This window comes from Heptranchias perlo, chromosome 11 (genome assembly GCF_035084215.1).
Source record: "Heptranchias perlo isolate sHepPer1 chromosome 11, sHepPer1.hap1, whole genome shotgun sequence".
NCBI lineage: Eukaryota > Metazoa > Chordata > Chondrichthyes > Hexanchiformes > Hexanchidae > Heptranchias > Heptranchias perlo.
In genome coordinates, this window is record NC_090335.1 from 79,748,685 (window position 1) to 79,771,919 (window position 23,235).

Consider the following 23,235-nt stretch of genomic DNA (forward strand, 5'->3'; position numbering starts at 1 on the left):
GTAGATTGGAGTTCAGAAGAATGAGAGGCGATCTTATTGAAACATAGAAGATTGTGAAGGGTCTTGATCGGGTGGATGCAGTAAGGATGTTCCCAAGGATGCGTGAAACTAGAACTAGGGGGCATAATCTTAGAATAAGGGGCTGCTGTTTCAAAACTGAGATGAGGAGAAACTTCTTCACTCAGAGGGTGGTAGGTCTGTGGAATTTGCTGCCCCAGGAAGCTGTGGAAGCTACATCATTAGATAAATTTAAAACAGAAATAGACAGTTTTCTTGAAGTAAAGGGAATTAGGGGTTATGGGGAGCGGGCAGGAAATTGGACATGAAGCTGAGTTCGGATCGGTCAATGCCCTGTGGGTGGCGGAGAGGGCCCAGGGGCTGAGTGGCCGGGTCCTGCTCCTACTTCTTGTGTTCTTTAGATTTGTGGTTGGGATCAGATCAGCCATGATCTTATTGAATGGTGGAGCAGGCTCGAGGGGCCGATTGGCCTACTCCTGCTCCTATTTCTTATGTTCTTATAACCCATTTGTCATTTCAACTGCAAACATCTTCCTCCAGTTCCATTTTTAAATTTCAAACTGTTTATGTTTTTCTTTGTCATCAGTCAATACTTCTGTCTAATAAGCTGGTGATATTGTGATCAGGGAGGGTGGAACTTGCTGGGAGGAGGTGCTGAGCTGACCCTGGCTGTTCCAGCAGTTTCAGGGGGCAGCTGTACGGTTTAAAGGGAAACGCTGGGGCCATCAGGTAGCGAGTGACGACCGAGCCTAGAGAGAGAGTATTTGAGCATGGGGATACCCCAGCGTTCTAACCTGAGGCCCACACTCCTGGACTTTGCTGTGGGAAGCCTGCACAGGCCTGGCAATGACCTTACGTGCCTGGGCAGCTGAGATACTGCCTGCTGCCAGTTCGAGAGGCATTTGGATCACAGAGGAAGAGTTGGCCTGGGGAGCGAGATAAATGGGCATATGGGGAGATGAGGAGCATCCTCAGAGGGAAGGAGGCCACAGCTGTTCTGGGAGAGTAGGGGCGATTTATTGAAGCAGTTAACTACTGAGTGAACACCTGTTTCTGCCCAAAACACACAGAGAGCTTAACTCTCCCTGAGTGGCAACTTTGTAATTGACTGTAGTGGAAAATGGTCTGTGCTTTTTTAGCTGATTTAAACGTGGACATCTTAAGTGGTGGAGACTATAGTTCAAATGCTCTAGTTGAATTCAGTACCCCTGGGCTAGGGAAGGGGGGAAATAAATCAGCTGGGGTTTTCACTCCTGTTTGCTATCCATGAAGCCTGCTGGAAATTGGGCATTGGGTGAGGAGAGGATTAGGGCTGCCTATGATGACCTAGAGTCACATAAAGAAGGTCACTAAGAGGGGATACAGCAGAGGGTGGATTGTGCCTGTCGAAATGTATACCAGCAAGAGTCAAGTGCCTTCTGGAAGTGGTGGGTGGGGGTTGTGGGGGGAGAAGGGAACTTGCCATTTGGTGATATACTGGCACCATCTGACCATGTAACAGTGTGATATCATAGAATCTTACAGCACAGAAGGAGGCCTCTCGACCCATCGTGTCTGTGCCGGCTCTTTGAAAGAGCTATCCAATTAGTCACACTCCTCCTCTCTTTTTCCTGCCCCCCCCCCCTGCCCCACTCTTTCCCTATTGCCCTGCAAATTTTTCCCTTTTAAGTAAAGATGCAATTCCCTTTTGAAAGTTACTATTGAATCTGCTTCCACCGCACCTTCAGGCAGCGCATTCCAGATCAGAACAACTCGCTGTGTAAAAAATGTCTCCTCGTCACCTTCCTGCTTCTTTTGCCAACTATCTTAAATCTGTGTCCTCTGGTTACCGACCCTTCTGCCACTGAAAACAGTTCCTCCTTATTTACTATTATGAAAACCCCTCAATCAAATTCTTTCTTCTAAGAACAATCCCAGCTTCTCTAGTCAGTGCATCCTGTGTTGAATCATATTTAGTAACTTATTGAATTGAATCCAGTATGGTGTTCCAAGTTACGTTCTCTACGTATACTTTGGATTTGTGTATAATTGGCCAATGGCACTCCATTCACTTTGGTTTTCTTTCGCAGGCCCTCGTTGGGGACAAGACCTTAGCGTTTTGGCTGATGGATGCGGAGATGTACACGAACATGAGCGTTCTGACTCCCCTCACGGTGGTAGTGGACCGCGGCATTCAGTTACACAAAATGATCCGTCTCATCACGCACGCTCTGGGAGGAGAAGGGTACCTGAATTTCATTGGTAGGTCTGCGGAATATTAACACTAACAAAGTGTGGTTTTTTGGGTGCTATCTCCTCTCTACGTGTCTTTTCGATATGTCAGGTATTACCGTTAATTTCATGAGATGTTGGACGTTTGATTTGAAACAAAAGTGGAGCAGTCTTCATTGTGTTTTTTTTTGTTGCTTTATATTTCTGGGTCAGAGGTTGTCCTGAAACTGCAGCATTGTGCTCAGAGGTTGTGGGTTCCAGTTCCAGTTCCACTCCAGAGACTTGAGCATAGAATCCAGGCTGACTCTCCCAGTGCAGTACTGAGGGAGTGCTGCATAGTCGGAGGTGTCGTCTTTCGGATAAGACGTTAAACCAAAGTCCTGTCTGCCCACTCAGGTGGACGTAAAAGATCCCACGGCCACTATTCGAAGAGCAGGGGAATTTTCCCAGTGTCCTGGTCAATATTTATCCGTCAACCAACATTACTAAAACAGATTATCTGGGTAATTTACCTCTTTGGTGTTTGCGGGGCCTCGCTGCATGCAAATTGGAACATTACAACAGTGACTACATCTCAGAAGTGCTTCATTGGCTGTGAAGTGCTTTGGGATGACCTGAGGTTGTGAAAGGCACTGAATAATGCAAATTCTTTCTTCTTTAGCTCATCTTGAGTTCTATGATTAGTTTTGGTCGCTGAGATGCAAGCAAATATTCAAGTCCTGGACACAGTACAGAGCCTCAATGTCACAGGATTGCATTTTGGGGCAATACTGGTAAAACTAAGTTCTTCACCATTGAGAGAGACATCTCACAGGTGGCCTTATTAAAAGTGTGAGTTATTAAAACCGAATAAAAAAAATAGAAATGCACAGCCCTTGTAAGGTCCTAGCTAAAACCTTGCGTTATCAGTGTGTGATTCTAGCAAATAAGAACATAAGAAATAGGAGCAGGAGTAGGCCATACGGCCACTCGAGCCTGCTCTGCCATTCAGTAAGATCATGGCTGATCTTTGACTTCAACTCCACTTTCCCGCCCGATCCCCATAATCCCTTGATTCCCTTAGAGTCCAAAAGTCTATCGATCTGAGTCTTGAATATACTCAACCACTCAGCATCCACAGCCCTCTAGGGTAGAGAGTCCCAAAAATTCACAACCCTCTGAGTGAAGAAATTCCTCCTCATCTCTGAACAAATGTGGATTAATAAAGAAAAGCCAGCACAGTTAAAGGCAAATCGTGTTTATCTAACTTGATTGTGTTTTTTGATGAGGTAACAGAGAGGGTTGATGAGGGCAATGCGGTTGATGTTGTGTGGATGGACTTTCAAAAGGCGTTTGATAAAGTGCCACATAATAGGCTTGTCATCAAAATTGAAGCCCAGGGAACAAAAGGGGCAGCGGCAGCATGGATGCGAAATTGGCTAAGTGACAAGAAACACAGCGTGGCTTTGTATCGTCATCAAACTTAGGTACATTACACTCGGTCCATTCATCCAAGTCATTAATATAGATTGTGAATAGCTGAGGCCCAAGCACTGATCCTTGTGGCACCCCACTAGTTACAGCCTGCCAACCCGAAAATGATCCATTTATCCCTACTCTCTGTTTACTGTCCGTTAACCAATCCTCTATTCATGCTAATATATTACCCTCAACCCCATGAGCCCTTATCTTGTGTAACAACCTTTTATGTAGCACCTTATCGAATGCCTTTTGAAAATCCAAATATACTACATTCGCTGGTTCCCCTTTATCTACCCTGCTAGTTACATTTTCAAAAAACTCTAATAAGTTTGTCAAACACGATTTCTCTTTCGTAAAACCATGTTGACTCTGCCTAATCATATTATGATTTTCTAAGTGTCATGTTACCACTTCCTTAATAACGGATTCCAGCATTTCCCGACCACTGATGTCAGCCTAACTGGCCTATAATTCCCTGTTTTCTTTCTCCCTCCTTTCTTGAATAGCGGCGTTACATTTGCTACCTTCCAATCTGCTGGGCCTGTTATGAATCTAGAGAATTTTAGAAGATCACAACCAATGCATCCACTATCTCTGCAGCCACCTCTTTTAGAACCCTAGGATGTCGGCCATCAGGTCCAGGGGATTTGTCTTTTAGTCCCATTAATTTCTCCCATACTTTTTCTGTACTGATATTAATTACTTTAAGCTCTCTCAATAGACCCTTGGTTCCCCACTATTTCTGATATGCTTTTTGTGTCTTCTACTGTGAAGACAGATACAAAATATTTGTTTAACGTCTCTGCCATTTCTTTATTCCCCATTATAATTTCTCCTGTCTCTGCCTCTGAGGGACCCACATTTACTTTTGCTGCTCTTCCTTTTTACATACTTGTAGAAGCTCTTACAATCTGTTTTTATATTTCTTGCTAGTTTATTCCCCTATTCTATTTTCTCCCTTTTTATCAATTTTTTTGGTCATCCTTTGCTGGTTTCTAAAACTCTCCCAATCCTCAGGCTTACTGCACTTCTTGGCAACATTATAAGCCTCTTCTTTTAATCTAATACTATCCTTAACTTCTTTAGTTAGTCATGGATGAATCACTTTTCCCGTGGAGTTTTTATTTCTTAATGGAGGGTATATTCGTTAAGAGTTATGAAATATTTCTTTCAATTAACCTTAGCCAACTCACCCCTCATATCTCTGTAATTGGCTTTGTTTAATTTTAAGACTCTAGTTTCGGACTTAAGTACGTTGCTCTCGAAGTCAATGTGAAATTCTATCGCATTATGGTCACTCGGCCCCAGAGGATCCCTTACTATGAGATTACTAATTGACCCTGTTTCATTATGCAAGACACAATCTAAAATAGCCTGTTCCCTGGTTGGTTCCACAACGCATTGTTCTAGAAAACTGTCTCGAATACATTCCATGAACTCATCCTCCAAACTACTTTTGCCAATTTGATTTGCCCAGTCTATATGAAGGTTAAAGTCCCCCATGATTACTGCATTACCTTTGTTACAAACTCCTCTTATTTCATAATTAATACTCTGTCCAACAGTATAGCTACTATTAGGAGGCCTATTAACTACTCCCACCAGTGTTTTCTGCACCTTGTTATTTCTTATCTGCACACATACTGATTCTACTTCCTGATTTTCAGAGCCAAGATCCTTTCTCACTACTGTCCTTATGTCATCCTTTATTATCAGGGCTACACCCCCTCCTTTTCCATTTTGTCTGTCTTTTCGAAAAGTCTGGACTATTTAGTTCTCAACCTTGGTCACCTTGCAACCAGGCTTAGTAATGGCTACTAGGTCAAACCCATTTATCTCTATTTGTGCTATTAATTTGTCGGCCTTGTTACGAATGCTTCCTGCATTCAGATGAAGTGCCTCTAATTTTAACTTTTTACTATTTTTTTCCCTGATTTGACCTTATTCACTATCCACCATTACCGTTAAACACTCTATCCCTTCCCATCACACTCCGCTTAGCTTTACCCAAATCGCTTCACTGCTCTATGGCCTTGACTTTTCTCTTTAGATTTATAAATTTATCCTTACCTGAACCCTTCCCCCCCCCCCCCCCCCACAACTTTTAGTTTAAAGCCCTACCTACAGCCCTAGTTATTCGATTTGCCAGGACACTGGTCCCAGCCCGGTTTAAGTGGAGCCCGTCCTGTTGGAACAGCTCCCTCTCTCCCCAGTACCGGTGCCCAATGAATCGAAACCCCTGCCTCCCACACCACTCTTTGAGCCACCTCTGATCTGTTTGTCCCTGTGCCACTTTGAGCGTGGCTCAGGTGGTAATCCAGAGATTATTACCTTTGAGGTTCTGCTTATTAATTTGGTCCCTAGCTCCTCAAACCGTCTCAGCAGAACCGCATTCCTAGTTCTACCTGAGTCGTTGGTTCTTACATGGACCGTGACAATTGGATCCTCCCCCCTCATGCTCCAGGTTCTTCTCCAGCCACGGGGAGATACCCTTTATCCTGGCACCAGGCAGGCAACACAGCCTTCGGGACTCCTGGTCATGGTTGCAGCGAACTGTATCTATCTCCCTTTTCTTACTAATTAATGGGTTGGAGAGTCTAGTGTCAGCAACTTGAATACTTTATTTAGAAATAAAAGATTAGCAGATTTTCTGTCTTCTATCATACATTGTATTCCATACATCAGACGCAGTAAACATGCAAGTACTTTGCATCCACAGTAACTTAGGTCATTAAGCCTGCTGAATGGAACCCTGGTGCCTTAAGTTCAAGCTGTCCCTTTACACCAGTGTTCCCTGACTTTTCTATTCTTTACTGAATGAACCATGTCCCCTGACTTAATGCTTGGCCACAGCTCGAAACTACAGCTCACCTGGGACCCTTCATCGTAGTATTGAGGGAATGCTGCATTGTCGGAGGTGCCATCTTTTGGATGAGACGTTAAACCAAGGCCCCGTCTGCCCTCTCGTGGATGTAAAAGATCCCATGGCCACTATTTTGAAGAAGAGCAGGGAAGTTCTCCCTGGTGTCCTGGCCAATATTTCTCCCTCAACCGATGTCACTAAAAACAGATGATCTGGTCACTGTCACATTGCTGTGGGATCTTGCTGTGCACAAATTGGCTGCCACGTTTCCTACATTAAAATAGTGACTGCACTTCAAAAGTACTTCATTGGCTGTAAAGCGCTTCTAACTGATATTGTTCAAGAAAATGTCTCCTATCTGTACTGTCAGCAACTGTCTGTGAGGAGACATTAGTGTCTGCCTGTGTTAACTGCAGCTAACTCCCCTTACCTATAATGCATATTATATCGGCCATTTTATGTCCATGTACGTCAGCCATTTTATGTTAATGTTTCCAAAACCTAAAACCCTACTCCAGGGTACACCATGACAGGGAGGCGCAGGTTCAAACTGGCGAAAGGCAGATTTAGATTTGACGTCAGGAGGTTAATCATGGGCAGAGCTATCGACACTTAGAATGGACTTCTGTCCATTAGAAGGGGCCTCGCCCCCTCCCTATCTCTGTAACCTCCTCCAGCCCTACAACCCTCCGAGATCTCTGCACTCCTCCAGCTCTGGCCTCTTGCGCATCCCCGATTTTCTTCGCCCCACCATTGGCGGCCGTGCCTCCAGCTGCCTAGCCCCTAAGCTCTGGAATTCCCTCCCTAAACCTCTCCACCTCTCTTACCTCTCTCTCCTCCTTTAAGACTCTCCTTAAAATCTAGCTCCCTGTCCTAATACCTCCTTATGTAGCTCGGTGTCAAATTTTGCTTGATCGTTCCTCGGGACAATTTACCATGTTGAAGGCGCGATATAAATGCAAGTTGTTGTTGTCTCAAGGGTAGTGGAGGTTAAAAAACTTTGTCAGTAAAGATTGTTAACTGCTGTGATGGAGCTGTCAGGTTTTCTTCGTGGATGTAGTGTTATGGGCTGAATGACCTTTCTTATCCATATATTGTGACTGCACATTAGTTGCAAATTGGGATGGGTGTTTTTTTTCAAGTTTGCTATGACTGAAAAGTGTGAAAGAATAAATTAAACATGTTCCAAGACTTGCTTCACCTAATGAGTTATTTTAACGTGCAAGCTTTGCTTGGTGTGAGACGCACGCAAGTTAAAAGGAGCGCTTTGGGCATAGATTGAGGATCTTGAACTGATTAGTACCCTCAGGAGCATCACACTGGGAGTATTGTGAACAATTCTGGTGTCCATATTATTAGAAAGCATGTAGAGGCATTGGAGAAGGTGCAAAAAAGATGTACAAGGATGATACCAGAACTCTGAGGATATCCCTATCAGGAAAGGCTGAACAGGCTGGGACTTTTTTCTCTAGAAAAGAGAAGGCTGAGGGGTGACCTGATAGAGGTCTTTAAGATTATGAAAGGGTTTGATAGGGTTGACGTAGAAAATGTTTCCACTTGTGGGGGAGACCAGAACTAGAGATCATAAATGTAAAATAGACGCTAATAAATCCAATAGGGAATTCAGGAGAAACTTCTTTATTCAGAGAGTGATGAGAATGTGGAACTCACTCCCACAAGGATTAGTTGAAGCGAATAGCAAAGATGCATTTAAGAGGAAATTAGACAAGCACATGAAGGAGAAAGGAATAGAAGGATTTGCTGATAGGGTTAGATAAAGTAGGGAGGGAGGAGGCTAATGTGGGGCATAAACTCCGGCATAGACCTGTTGGGCCAAATGGCCTGTTTCTGTGCTGTAGTTTCAATGTAACAGTTCGATGCAACAGCCATGCGGTTGAACTCATTTTGAGATTTTAATGGTAATTTAGACGGAATGAATCAACTATAATTAAAACATAACAAATCACAAATGAGTACTTGTACCAGGCAGTAAAGGAAGAGAAGGGGAAGGTGGGATTTTAAGCTGTGTTAATAGCGTTGATTGCAGCTCTCTAGTGTGCATTTTATACTTGAAGAAATTATTCTCGTATCTTAAAAAGATTCAAGCAAAAAAATGTTTCTGGATTTAGTGCAGTTGCACGACTTCTCAATCGCACGAGTCTTCCACAAGCTTTTTTAGCAACCTTCATATTCCTGACCCTGTGAGACAAAGTCGGATATGCTGCTTAAAAAATAAACAGCCTGCAGTACAGCCTGGGGCCGTGTTCAGAAGGTGGTGAGCAGTGGACTTCCCGGTGGTTGGATTTCTATTGAAGAACAATCTATAACAAAAACATGCATTTATACAATGCCTTTGACATAGTGAAATGTCACAAGGGGGTTCACAAGAGGCAGAAGTGGATGCCGACTCATAAAAGTCGCTATTAGGAGGGGCAACCAAAGGCTTGATCAATGAGGAGGTTTTTAAGGAGGGACTTGAAGGAGATGAAAAGGCAGGGGGCTTAGGGAGGGAATTCCAGAGCGTGAGGCCCAGCAGGATGAAGGCATGGCCGTTCGTGGTGTCGGGAAGGGAGGATGAACAAAAGGCCAGATTAATATATTATCAAAAAGAGCAATGGTCCCAACACCGACCCCTGGGGGACACCACTGCACACTTCCCTCCAGTCAGAAAAACAAGTGTTCACCACTACTCGCTGCCTTCTGTCCCATAGCCTATTACGCATCCATGCTGTCACTGCCCCATTTAATCCCATGGCCTTCAATTTTCATAACAAGTGTACTAAGTGGCACTTTATCAAATGCCTTTTTAAAGTCCATATATACATCAACTGCCCTATCCTCGTCAACCCTCTCCGTTACTTCATCAAAGAGCTCAATTGAGTTAGCCAGACACTATTTTCCTTTAACAAATCCATGCTGGCTGTCATTTATTAGCCCATGTTTCTCAAGTGACAATTAATTTTGTCTCGGATTATCGTATCTAGAAGTTTCCCCACCTCCGAAATTAGGCTGACTGGCCTGTAATTGCCAGGTTTATCCCTCTCCCCTTTTCTGAACAATATGTAACATTTGCAGTCCTCCAATCCTCTGGCACCGCTCCCATGTAAAAGGAGATTGGAGCCTCCAGAATTTCCACCCTTACTTCCCTCAGTAACCTAGGATGCATCCCATCCAGACTGGGTGACCTTTCTACTTTGAGTACTGCCAACCTTTTAAGTACCTCCTCTTTATCTATTTTCATCCTATCCAATTTCTCTACGCCCCTTCTTCTTTTACTGTCACGTTGGCACCATCCTCTTCTTTTAGCAAAGACCGACGCGAGTATTCGTTCATTACCTCAGCCATTCCCTCTGCCTCCACAAGAAGATCTCCTTTCTGGTTCCTAATCGGCCCCACCCTTTCCCTTGATTGACTCGAGTGTGCTTCCTTTAACAGTGAAGGCTCCTTGGCACAGCACTGCAGAACCGAAGCTGTTTGTAGAAGATCTACTGGAACTTGAATTATAAATGAGGGGATTGTATTTCCTGTTGAACCTGGCTGCAATAGACGCTGGCTGTAACACACTCTATATTTACAGTGCACTGTTAAATTGAGAAACCAGGCGTGCTGTTGCCAAAATTCATATTTCATCTTGCTGCTGAAGACCTTTTTGTGGAAAGGCTCTATCACATTATTAGTCTACTTCGATGGCAGTCTGTGTGGGGAAAGACTGGTTAAAGTGATTTATTTTGGGGAAAAATAATTGTTGTAGATTTTGTACTCAACCGAAGTGTTGGAGAATAAAACATTTCAGTCAGCTAGTGTCAGCATCAAGTACGCTCAAGTCTCCTGTACTTTGTCTGACAAAAATGTGCCTTAACTTCTGCGTCGGAACAGCACCCAATCCTCGCGACATTTTCTACGTCCTATTTTAAAAGACCACGCCTGACTCATCCGTCCTTTACAACCCCTGACTAATCTCACTTTCTTCCATCGTGTCGCTGCTCCCCAACGCAGTACACATCTCTCCACAAGCTCACTGTTTCAATCTCTTCAGTCCGACTCCCGCCCTGCTTATAGAACCGAGACTGCCTTGGCCAGAACCTTGAGTGACGTCCTGTGTGTCTGTCGCTGTGGTGCATTACCCCTCTGCGAAGCTCGATGTTTATCAAAATGGAGACGCGCCCTTTGGCCCAACCAATGGAAGCTGCCACACTCTTCCATCACCTCTCCTCCGTTTTGCATCTACAGCAATGGCTTCTCTTCCTGCCTCTGCACATTTACTGTAGGAGTCCTCCAAGGATCTATCCTTGGTCCCCTCCCCATCCTCATTTACCTGTTGATCTTTGGTAATCTTTATCCACAGCCATGGGGTCAATTTCCATACATTAGAGACATAGAATACAAAAGCGAGGAAGTTATGCTAAACCTTTATAAATCATTTTTGAGGGTTCAGCTGGAGTATTGTGTCCAATTCTGGGCACCACACTTTCGGAAGGATGTCAAGGCCTTGGAGATGATGCAGAGGAGATTTACTAGAATGGTTCCAGGGATGAGGGACTTCAGTTATGTGGAGAGACTGGAGAAGCTGGGATTGTTCTCCTCAGAACAGAGAAGGTTAAGGGGAAGTTTAGTAGAAGTGTCCAAAACTTTGAGGGTTTGAGAGAGTAAATAAGGAGAAACTGTTTCTATTGGCAGGAGGATCAGTGACCAGAGGACACAGATATCAGGTAATTGGCAAAAGAACCTGAGGAGAGGTGAGAATTTTTTTTTGCACAGTGAGTTGTTTTGATCTGGAATGCACTGTCTGAACGGGCGGTGGAAGTAGATTCAATAATAACTTTCAAAAGGGAATTGGATGAATACTTTGCAGGAAAAATTTGCAGGGCTCTGGGGAAAGAGCGGGGGGTGGGGGGGCAGAGGGACTAATTGGATAGCTCTTTCAAAGAGCCGGCACAGGCACAATGGGCCAAATGGCCTCTTTCTGTGCTGTATGATTCTATGTGCTGATCTCACTCATGTATACCGTTCTAGCACTTCCTTTGAGCCCGGCCATCTTCGCTTTATCATCAGAAAGGCCAAAGCCATCATTCTTGGCCCCTGCCACTACCTCCATCCCCTGCTCCGGCCACTCGTTCTGACTGAACTGGACTTTGCAAAACCTCGCTGTCCTGTTTGACCCAGAGCCGAGTTTCAAACCCCACACATCCTATCCAGCTCACTTCTGCCTTGGCAACATCACCTGCCTCCACCTCCGCTGAAACCCTTATGCAAACTTTTATCACCTCTAGACACTGAACATAAAATACAAATCTGTTCTGCATTGTCTTATTTGCATATTTGTCTGTTCCAACATGAATGGCATGTATATTCGGTGTCGTTTACAACTTTGAATTATGTCTTTTTCCTCAGCCGAGGATTTCCCCCCTCCATGGTTGACATTTTGGTAGTTCCGCCCTCTCCCCTTCTCTTCCCTCCCAGAACCACGATAGGGCCCCCCCTTTGTCTTCACCTTCCACCCCACCAGTCTCCACATTCAACGGATCATTCTTCACCATTTCCGCCAACTCCAGCGCGATGCCACCACCAAACACGTTACATAGAATGTATAGCACAGAAACAGGCCATTGGGCCGAACTGGTCCATATCGGTGTTCGTGCTCCACATGAGCCTCCTCTCACCCTTCTTCTAACTCCGTCAACATATCCTTCTATTCCTTTCTCCGTCGTGTTTATCCAGCTGCCCCTGAAATGCATCTATGCTAGTCGCCTCAACTACCCATTGTGGTAGCAAGTTCCACATTCTAACCACTCTCTGGGTAAAGAAGTTTGTCCTGATTTCCCTATTGGATTTATTAGTGACTATCTTATATTTATGGCCCCTAGTTCTAGTCGCCCCTACAAGTAGAAACATCTCTATGTCTGCCCTATCAACCCTACATCTTCCCCTGCCCTCCCCTTTCAGCATTCCGAAGGATCCATTCCCTCTGCGACACCCTGGTCCGCTCTTCCATAACCCCCAACTCCCGCTCTCCTCCCCACGGCACCTTCCCTTGCAAGTGCAGGAGATGCAACACCTGCCCTTTCACCTCCTCCCTTCCCACTGTCCAGGGCCCCAAACACTCCTCCTGGTGAAACATTGATTTACTTGTACTTCTTCCAGTTTGGTTTGGTATGCTATACTTGCTGCTCATGATGTCGTCTCCTCTTTATTGGGAGGCTAATTTTGAATCAGGGATGGGGACTCACCAAAATTAATGTAAGCAAATTAACAGTAATGAAGAAAATAATGGCACTGAAGAGTGACAAATCCCCAGGGCCAGGTGGTTTTCATCCCAGGGTTTTAAAGGAAGTAGGTGAGAGCACTGCAGAAGCCCCAACTATAATCTTCCAAAGTTCTCTCGATTCAGGAACAGTTCCTTTAGATTGGAAAATTGCACATGTCACTTCACTATTTAGGAAAGGTGCGAGAGGGAAACCAGGGAATTATAGACCAGTTAGCCTAACATCTGTTGTCAGGAAATTACTAGAGTCTATAATTAAGGATAGAGTGACTGAACACCTTAAAAATTTTCAACTGATCAGAGAGAGCCAGCGTGGATTTGTAAAGGACGGGTCATGCCTGACGAACCTGATTGAATTTTTTGAAGAGGTGACTAAAGTAGTATACAGGGGAATGTCTATGAATGTTATTTATATGGGCTTCCAGAAGGCATTCGATAAAATCCCTCATAAGAGATTGTTAGCTAAAGTTGAAGCTCATGGAATTGAGGGCAAACTATTGACCTGGTTAGGAAATTGCTGAGCGGCAAGAGACAGAGAATAGGGATAATGGGCAGTACTCAAATTGGCAGGATGTGACTAGTGGTGTCCCACAGGGATCTGTGTTGGGGCCTCAACTATTCGCTGTATTTATTAATGACTTAGGTGACAGGATAGAGAGCCACATATCCAAGTTTGCCGATGACACAAAGTTAGGCAGCATTGTAAGCAGTGTAGATGGACGCATAAAATCAAAGAGAGATATTAATAGATTAAGTGACTGGGCAAAACTGTGGATTTCAGTGTAGGCAAGTGTGAGTTCATCCACTTTGGACTTAAAAAGGAATAGATCAGAGTACTTTCTAAATGGTGAAAAGCTCGAAACAGTGGAGGTCCTAAGAGACTTAGGGGTCCATGTACATAGATCATTAAAATGTCATGGACAGGTACAGAAAATAATCAAAAAGGCTAATGGAATGCTGTCCTTTATATCTAGAGGACTAGAATACAAGGGGATAGAAGTTATGCTGCAGCTATACAAAGCCCTGGTTAGACCACACCTGGAGTACTGTGTTCAGTTCTGGGCACCGCACCTTAGGAAGGATATATTGGCCTTGGAGGGAGTGCAGCGTAGATTCACCGGAATGATACCTGGACTCCAAGGGTTAAATTACAAACGTAAGAAATAGGAGTAGGCCATCCGGCCCCTCGAGCCTGCTCCACCATTCAACAAGATCATGGCTGATCTTCTACCTCAACGCCATTTTCCTGCACTATCCCCATATCCCTTGATGCCTTTAATATCTAGAAATTGATCGATCTCTGTTTTGAATGTGCTTAATGACTGAGTCTGCACAGTTCTCTGCGGTAGAGAATTCCAAAGATTCACCACCCTCTGAGTGAAGAAATTTCTCCCCATCTCAGTCCTAAATGGCCTACCCCTTATTTGAGACTGTGACCCCTGGTTCTAGATTCCCCAGCCAGGGGAAACATCCTCCTTGCATCTACCCTGTCGAGCCCTGTAAGAATTTTGTATGTTTCAGTGAGATCACCATCATTCTTCTAAACTCTAAAGAATACAGGCCTAGTCTAAGAGGAGAGATTACACAAACTAGGGTTGTGTTCCCTGGAATTTGGAAGATTAAGGGGTGATTTGAACAAAGTTTTTAAGATACCAAGGGGAACTGATAGGGTAGATAGAGAAAAACTATTTCCACTGGTTGGGGAGTCCAGGACGAGGGACATAACCTAAAAATTAGAGCCAGGACTTTCTCAGGAGTGAAGTTAGAAAAGGGTGGGAGAAGTTTCGAACTGTCTTCCACAAACGGCAGCTAATGCTAGCTCAGTTGTTAATTTAAAATCTGAGATTGATAGATTTTTGTTAACCAAAAGGTATTAAGGGATGTGGGGCTAAGGCGGATATATGGAGTTAGGTCCTCCTCACTAACATCTGGGGACTTGTGTCAAAATTGGGAGAGCTGTCCCACAGACTAGTCAAGCAACAGCCTGACATAGCTATACTCACAGAATCATACCTTTCAGCCAACGTCCCAGACTCTTCCATCACCATCCCTGGGTATGTCCTGTCCCACCGGCAGGACAGACTGATCAGAGGTGGCGGTACAGTGATATACAGTCAGGAGGGAGTGGCCCTGGGAGTCCTCAACATTGACTCTGGACCCCATGAAATCTCATGGCATCAGGTCAAACATGGGCAAGGAAACCTCCTGCTGATCACCACCTACCGCCCTCCCTCAGCTGATGAATCAATCCTCCTCCATGTTGAGCACCACTTGGAGGAAGCACTGAGGGTAGCAAGGGCACAAAATGTACTCTGGGTGGGGGACTTCAATGTCCATCACCAAGAGTGGCTCGGTAGCACCACTACTGACCGAGCTGGCCGAGTCCTGAAGGACATAGCTGTTAGACTAGGCCTGCGGCAGGTGGTGAGCGAAGCAACATGAGGGAAAAACTTGCTTAACCTCATCCTCACCAATCTACCTGTCGCAAATGCATCTGTCGAGGACAGTATTGGTCAGAATGACCACCGCACAGTCCTTGTGGAGATGAAGTCCCGTCTTCACACTGAGGACACCATCCAACGTGTTGTGTGGCACTACCACCGTGCTAAATGGGATAGATTCAGAACAGATCTAGCAGCTCAAAACTGGGCATCCATGAGGTGCTGTGGGCCATCAGCAGCAGCAGAATTGTATTCCAGAATAATCTGTAACTTCATGGCCCGGCATATTCCTCACTCTACCATTACCAACAAGCCAGGAGATCATCCCTAGTTCAATGAGGAGTGTAGAAGAGCATGCCAGGAGCAGCACCAGGCGTACCTAAAAATGAGGTGCCAACCTGGTGAAGCTACAACTCAGGACTACATGCATGCTAAACAGCGGAAGCAACATGCTATAGACAGAGCTAAGTGATTCCACAACCAACGGATCAGATCAAAGCTCTGCAGTCCTGCCACATCCAGTCGTGAATGGTGGTGGACAGTTAAACAACTAACGGGAGGAGGAGGCTCTGTAAACATCCCCATCCTCAACGATGGCGGAGTCCAGCACGTGAGTGCAAAAGACAAGGCTGAAGCGTTTGCAACCATCATCAGCCAGAAGTGCCGAGTGGATGATCCATCTCAGCCTCCTCCCGATATCCCCACCATCACAGAAGCCAGTCTTCAGCCAATTTTATTCACTCCACGTGATATCAAGAAACAGCTGAGTGCACTGGATACAGCAAAGGCTATGGGCCCCGACAACATCCTGGCTGTAGTGCTGAAGACTTGTGCTCCAGAACTAGCTGCGCCTCAAGCCAAACTGTTCCTGTATAGCTACAACACTGGCATCTCTCCGACAACGTGGAAAATTGCCCAGGTATGTCCTGTCCACAAAAAGCAGGACAAATCCAATCTGGCCAATTACCGCCCCATCAGTCTACTCTTAATCATCAGCAAAGTGATGGAAGGTGTCGTCGACAGTGCTCTCAAGCGGCACTTACTCACCAATAACCCGCTCACCGATGCTCAGTTCGGGACCGCTCGGCTCGAGACCTCATTACAGTCTTGGTCCAGACATGGACTAAAGAGCTGAATTCCAGAGGTGAGGTGAGAGTGACTGCCCTTGACATCAAGGCAGCATTTGACCGAGTGTGGCACCAAGGAGCCCTAGTAAAATTGAAGTCAATGGGAATCGTGGAAAACTCTCCAGTGGCTGGAATCATACCTAGCACAAAGGAAGATAGTAGTGGTTGTTGGAGGCCAATCATCTCAGCCCCAGGACATTGCTGCAGGAGTTCCTCAGGGCAGTGTTCTAGGCCCAACCATCTTCAGCTGCTTCATCCATCAGAAATGGGGATGTTCTCTGGTGATTGCACAGTGTTCAGTTCCATTTGCAACCCATCAAATAATGAAGCAGTCCGAGCCCTCATGTAGCAAGACCTGGACAACATCCAGGCTCGGGCTCATAAGTGGCAAGTAACATTTGCGCCAGACAAGTGCCAGGCAATGACCATCTCCAACAAGAGAGAGTCTAACCACCTCCCCTTGACATTCAACGGCATTACCATTGCCGAATCCCCCACCATCAACATCCTGGGGGTCACCATTGACCAGAAACTTAACTGGACCAGCCATATAAATACTGTGGCTACGAGAGCAGGTCAGAGGCTGGGTATTCTGCGGCGAGTGATTCACCTCCTGACTCCCCAAAGCCTTTCCACCATCTACAAGGCACAAGTCAGGAGTGTGATGGAATACTCTCCACTTGCCTGGATGAGTGCAGCTCCAACAACACTCAAGAAGCTCGACACCATCCAGGACAAAGCAGCCCGCTTGATTGGCACCCCATCCACCACCCTAAAGATTCATTCCCTTCACCACCAGCACACAGTGGCTGCAGTGTGTACCATCCACAGGATGCACTGCAGCAACTCGCCAAGGCTTCTTCCCAAACCTGCGACTTCTACCACCTAGAAGGACAAGAGCAGCAGGCACATGGGAACACCACCACCTGCATGTTCCCCTCCAAGTCATACACCATCTCGACTTGGAAATATATCGCCGTTCCTTCATCGTTGCTGGGTCAAAATCCTGGAACTCCCTTCCTAACAGCACTGTGGGAGAACCTTCACCACACGGACTGCAGCGGTTCAAGAAGACGGCTCACCGCCACCTTTCGAGGGCAATTAGGTATGGGCAATAAATGCCAGCCTCGCCAGCGACGCCCAAATCCCATGAACGAATATAAAAAAAAAATGATCTCATTGAACGGCGGAACAGACTTGAGGGGTTAAATGGCCTCCTCCTGTTCCTACGTTCAAACGCAGATTGGGTGATCGCTTTGCTGAACACTTCTGTTTGTTCCACAAGCACGACACTGAGCTTCAAGTCGCTTGTCACTTCAATTCTCAGTCTCACTTCCACTCTGCCCTCTCTGTCCTCGGCCTCCTACGCTGTTCCAGTGAAGCTCAACGCAAGCTGGAGGAACAGTACCTCATCTTTCATTCAGTACTTTACAGCCTTAGGTTTAATGACTTTAGATCATAACCACCGCTCCCAATTTCTCTTGGACATTCTGTGACTACTTACACCTCCTCTGGACCCATCTGTTGTTTCCATGTTTGTCCCATTATCACCAGCTTGCCTTGCACCATCATCACTTTTGTCGTTTGATCACTCCTGCCCTCCATCCTATCACAGACCTTCCCTTTTGTACTTCCCTCCCCCTCTCCCTTTCCCTAACTCTGTACCTTGCTTATATGCTGTTAAATCTTAATATCTTCCAGTTCTGATGAAAGGTCTTCGACTTGAAACGTTAACTCTGTTTCTCTCACCACTGATGCTGCCTGACCTACTGAGTGTTTCCAGCCTTTTTTGGTTTTATTTCAGATGTGCAGCATCTGCAGTATTTTGCTTTTGAATTATGTCTTCCTGGTTTACTTGGCATAACAAATCATTCTGAGGGTGATGCACAAAGAGCATTTACAGCTGTCCAGAGACACTGGTACCTTAAGGGCTCTCGGCCCAAGTCAAAACCTGCCTTAGCTTTTAATTTACTCAGAGAGCATAAAATATAAATAGGACTGGACTTGCACCCATCTAAATTAAACAGTAACATGAACACTAAAGAATCATAGTCAATAGTCCAATTCTGGTGGGTATAACTTGGGTAACTTTGCAATAATGGAAGCTCTTTTTCGCACTCAGACTGTTGGCATAGCCAGCAGCCTTCTCCTTGAAAAATGACCAGAAGCCAAAATGCCTCTCTGGTCTGTTTTTGGAGTTCTTGCCTGAAGAGGCTGCAAATTACTTCCACATAGCACCAGAGCAAATTGTTTGTGGATTATATTACTGGGCCTAAATAACGGGGTGAGGTAGGTACAATGGTCCCTATCTCTGTAACCTCCTACAACCCTCCGAGATCTCTGCGTTCCTACAATTTCGGTTTCTTGCGCGTCCTCCATTTCCTTCACCCCACCATTGGTGGCCGTGCCTTCAGCTGCCTTGGCCCTAAGTTCTGGAATTTCCTCCCTAAACCCCTCTCTCTTCCTTTAAGACACTCCTTAAAACCCGCCTCTTTGACCAAGCTTTTGGTCACCTGTCCTAATATCTCCTTATGTGGCTCGGTGTCAAATTTTGTTTGATAATCGCTCCTGTGGAGCGCTGTGGGATGTTTCACTACGTTAAAGGCGCAAAATAAATGCAAGTTGTTGTCGTTCTCCATCCCCACTTTATTTTGTTCAGCCCCTTTAAGGAACTCGTTCATTCTTCCTCCACCCCACCCCCCTCCCCCCAAACCCAGTTTCCAGTCCTGTTGAAGGGTCTGCGCCTGTGGTGTTAACCCATTCTTCCTCATTTCAGTTGATGTGACATTTCTATGCTGTGCATTTCCAGCATTTTTCTAATTTCCAGTTGTTTTTCTGTCCTCCTCTGATTCCATTAGGAGAGAGGGCCCACCGCCCACACTGGTCTCTCTGGTTCAAAGTCGGGTGCCCATTTGTAGCCCTGTACTCGCATGCAACAACAAGTGGATGCTTTTGCTCTGACCGACACGTTTTTATTAGCTGCGTACAGTGTGCTTGGAATCTGATTTGTCCCCTTGAGTTGAAGTGTTTTTATGGATCTCCATTAGCTGTGCACTCCGTGTGTTTTTAAAATTGCAGCAAAAAGAATAATCCATTTGCTTAAAGGAAGGAAAGATTAATCTCCTGAACACTGCTGCGAGCAAACCCAAGAGAAAAATCATAGGGGCATTAAAAACAAATTGTGTGTTTTTCATTTTCTCTGAACCTTTGAAGGTGGCAGGCCAAGTTGATAAGGCGGCTAAGAAGGCATATGGGATACTTGGCTTTGTAAATAGGGGCATTGAATACAAAAGCAAGCAAGTTATGCTAAACCTTTGCAAATCACTGGTTAGGCCTCAGCTGGACTATTGTGTACAATTCTGGGCACCACACTTTAGGAAGGATGTCAAGGCCTTGGAGAGGGTACAAAGGAGGTTTACCAGGATAGCACCAGGGATGAGGGACTTCAGTCATTTAGAGAGGTTGGTGAAGCTGGGATTGTTCTCGTTAGAGCAGAGAAGATTAAGGGGACACCTCATAGTTCAAAATGATAAGGGATTTTGATAGAGCAAGTAGGGAGAAACTTTCCTCTGGCAAGTGAGTTCGTAAATAGATGTCATAGATTTAAAATAATTGGCAAAAGAACTAGAGAAATTAGAGAATTTTTTTTCACACAGAGGGCTTATTAAGTCCTACCTGAGAGATTGGTGGTATCAGATTCCACAGGAACGTTCAAAAGGCAATTGGACAAGTACTTAAAGAGGACTAATTTGCAGGGTTATGGGGAAAAGGCTGGGATGTGGGATTAAATTGGACAGCTGTTTCAAAGAGCTGGGACAGGCACGATGGGCCGAAAGGCCTTCTCCTAGGCTGTAAGAGTCCATGATTCAATGAACGTGCAATTATATAGCGCCTTGCACAACCTCAGGATGTCCCACAAACAGAATGAGATAAATGACCAGATAATCTGTTTTAGTGATGTTTGTTGAGGGATAAATATTGGCCCAGGACACTGGGGGGAGAACTCCCCTGCTGCTCTTCAAATAGTCGTCGTGGGATCTTTTACGTCTGCCTGAGAGGGCAGACGGGGCCTCGGTTTAACGTCACATCTGACAGACGTCACCTCCGACAGTGCAGCGCTCCCTCAGTACTGGCACTGGGAATGTCAGCCTGAATTATGGGCTCGAGTCCGGAGTGAGACTTGAACTCACGAGCTTAGAGGGTCAAAGAGGAGGGATCCTGGCCGACGGAGAAGAGCTGTAGAGTGATCTTTAGCCAAGCCCTGCACATACAGGGGTTGTTCTCAAATACCAAACTGCCAGATGCCTAATCAAGCCACGATTTGGACGTAAACGGCATCCATTCACTTCACAATATACATTGTGGATCTTCTTAACTGTGCTTGGACGTTGGGTTGGGAGTTTATTTAATTCTACCTGCACCTTCTCTGATGACTTCCTTTCAGCTCAGGCAGATGCCAACAACATCAACAACTTGCATTTATACAGTGCCTCTAAATGTCCCGAGGCACTTCACAGGAGGGACCAAAAACTTAGTCAAAGAGGCAGGTTTTAAGGAGCTTCTTAAAGGAGGAGAGAGAGAGAGAGATGGAGGGAATTCCAGAGCTTCCTTAAAACACCATGACCTTTGTAAAGGTGGGAGAGGATGGGGCAGGAAAGCAAAAAACTGCAGATTCTGAAACAAAAACAGAACATTCTAGAAACACTCAGCAGGTCAGGCATCATCATGTGGGGAGAGCAGACAGGTCGAAGTTTCTTTCATCTTTGAACCCGGTTTTAGGGCAAGGGTCCATACACAAAACGTTTCCTTTATAGTACCAGGGATGAGGGGCTTCAGTTATGTGGAGAGACTGGAGAAGCTGGGATTGTTCCCCTTCGAGCAGAGAAGGTCAAGGGGAGATTTAATGGAGGTGTTCAAAATCATGAAGGGTTTTGATAGAGTAAATAAGGAGAAACTGTTTCCACTGGCAGGAGGAGGATACAGATTTAAGATAATTGGCAAAAAAGCCTGGGGGGCGTTTGAAATTATTTTCACACAGTGAGTAGTTATGATCTGGAATGCCGGATAAAGAAGTTTCTCCTGAATTCTCTATTGAATTTATTGGCGACTGTCTTATTTTTGCGGCCCCTTTGTATCCCACAAAGCTGAATCAGATACGCCCCACTTGAGCTTGGTGGGTGTTGAGGTTGGGGTTATCATTTATTATGTACTCCGGAGGCCGGATTGGATACATCTGTGATGCTCCTCACAGTCGAATATGCTGCTGTCACTTCCTGTCCAGGCTTATCTGTGAAGCACGCTTGGCTAGACAACACATTGGAAAGCTGCCAGTGCCAGTGGGAGAGACCCCACTGTTTACAAACCCCCACTCTTTCTTTTTTTAATAGAATGGCTTTGTTCAAACAGTGAATCCTAATGACCTCATCAGAGAAATTGGCTTAAGAGTTTTTACTGAGCGTGACAGACTGAATGACAAAACTGAATTAACATCATGTAAAGATAGTCAATAGCCCAGGGACGCCCAGTTTGTTATCGAGTTGTGTCTGATAATTGAACAGCAATTGAACAGCAATGGCAAGCAGCCAGTTTTCCCAGTGGTGCCATTGCAACACTCATTGTTTAGATGGTACAGCCTTGAATAAAGCAAAAGTATATTTATTGATTTCATTTTTATGTAACTGTTTTTCTTAAGGCTTTGTTGCATTCTGTGATACTTTAACTATTTCCTAGGAATTCTTATCATGTTCTGCAACATGAGGGAGGCTGGAGAATGCCCTTTTGCACCCACTGGCCATCTAGCGCATTGATTAGGTACAGCGTGGGTTAGATACAGAGTAAAGCTCCCTCTGTACTGTCCCATCAAACACTCCCAGGGCAGGTACAGCACGGGTTAGATACAGAGTAAAGCTCCCTCTACACTGTCCCATCAAACACTCCCAGGGCAGGTACAGCACAGGTTAGATACAGAGTAAAGCTCCCTCTATACTGTCCCATCAAACACTCCCAGGACGGGTACAGCACAGGTTAGATACAGAGTAAAGCTCCCTCTGCACGGTCCCATCAAACACTCCCAGGGCAGGTACAGCACGGGTTAGATAGAGTAAAGCTCCCTCTACACTGTCCCATCAAACACTCCCAGGGCAGGTACAGCAGAGACTAGACACATCAAGTTACATCGAAACTACAGCATAGGATCAGGCCATTTGGCCCAACTGGTCTAAGCAGGCATTAATGCTCCACACGAGCCTCCTCCCTCCCTACTTCATCTAACCCTATCAGGATACCCTTCCATTCCTGTCTCCTTCATGTGCTTGTCTAGCTTCCTCTTAAATGCAACTATGCTATTCGCCTCAACTACTCCTTGTGGTAGCAAGTTCCACATTCTTACCACCCTTTGGGTAAAGAAGTTTCTCCTGAATTCCCTGTTGGATTTATTAACGACTATTTTATATTTATGACTTCTAATTTTGGACTCCCCTGCAAGTGGAAACATTTTCTCCATTTTTACCCTATCATCTTAAAGACCTCAGCCTTCTCTTCGAGAGAAAAGAGTCTCAGCCTTTCCTGATAAAGATATCCTCTCAATTCTAGTATCATCCTTGTGAATCTTTTCTGCACCCTCTCCAGTCCCTCTATATCCTTTTTATAATATGGAGACCAGAACTGTGCACAGTACTCCAAGTGTGGTTGAACCAAGGTTGTACACAACATAACTTATCTGCTTTTCAATTCTATCCCTCTAGAAATGAACCCCAGTGCTTGGTTTGCTTTTTTTTTATGGCCTTATTAACCTGCGTTGTTGCTTTTAGTGATTTGTGTATTAACTACGTCCCTCAATTTGGCGTCGTTCAT

The 23,235-nt window shown here is 45.2% G+C and overlaps 1 protein-coding gene across 2 annotated transcripts in view; it reads left to right on the top strand.

The window, feature by feature from the left end:
- The window catches only part of LOC137327517 (1,4-alpha-glucan-branching enzyme-like), a 426,685-nt gene that overhangs the window by 281,205 nt on the left and 122,245 nt on the right, over window positions 1-23,235 (top strand). For both annotated transcript variants that reach the window (XM_067993414.1, XM_067993415.1), the window contains exon 12: window positions 2,088-2,259. In XM_067993414.1, the coding sequence (XP_067849515.1) occupies window positions 2,088-2,259 (172 nt within the window). The remainder of the gene's footprint in view (window positions 1-2,087; window positions 2,260-23,235) is intronic.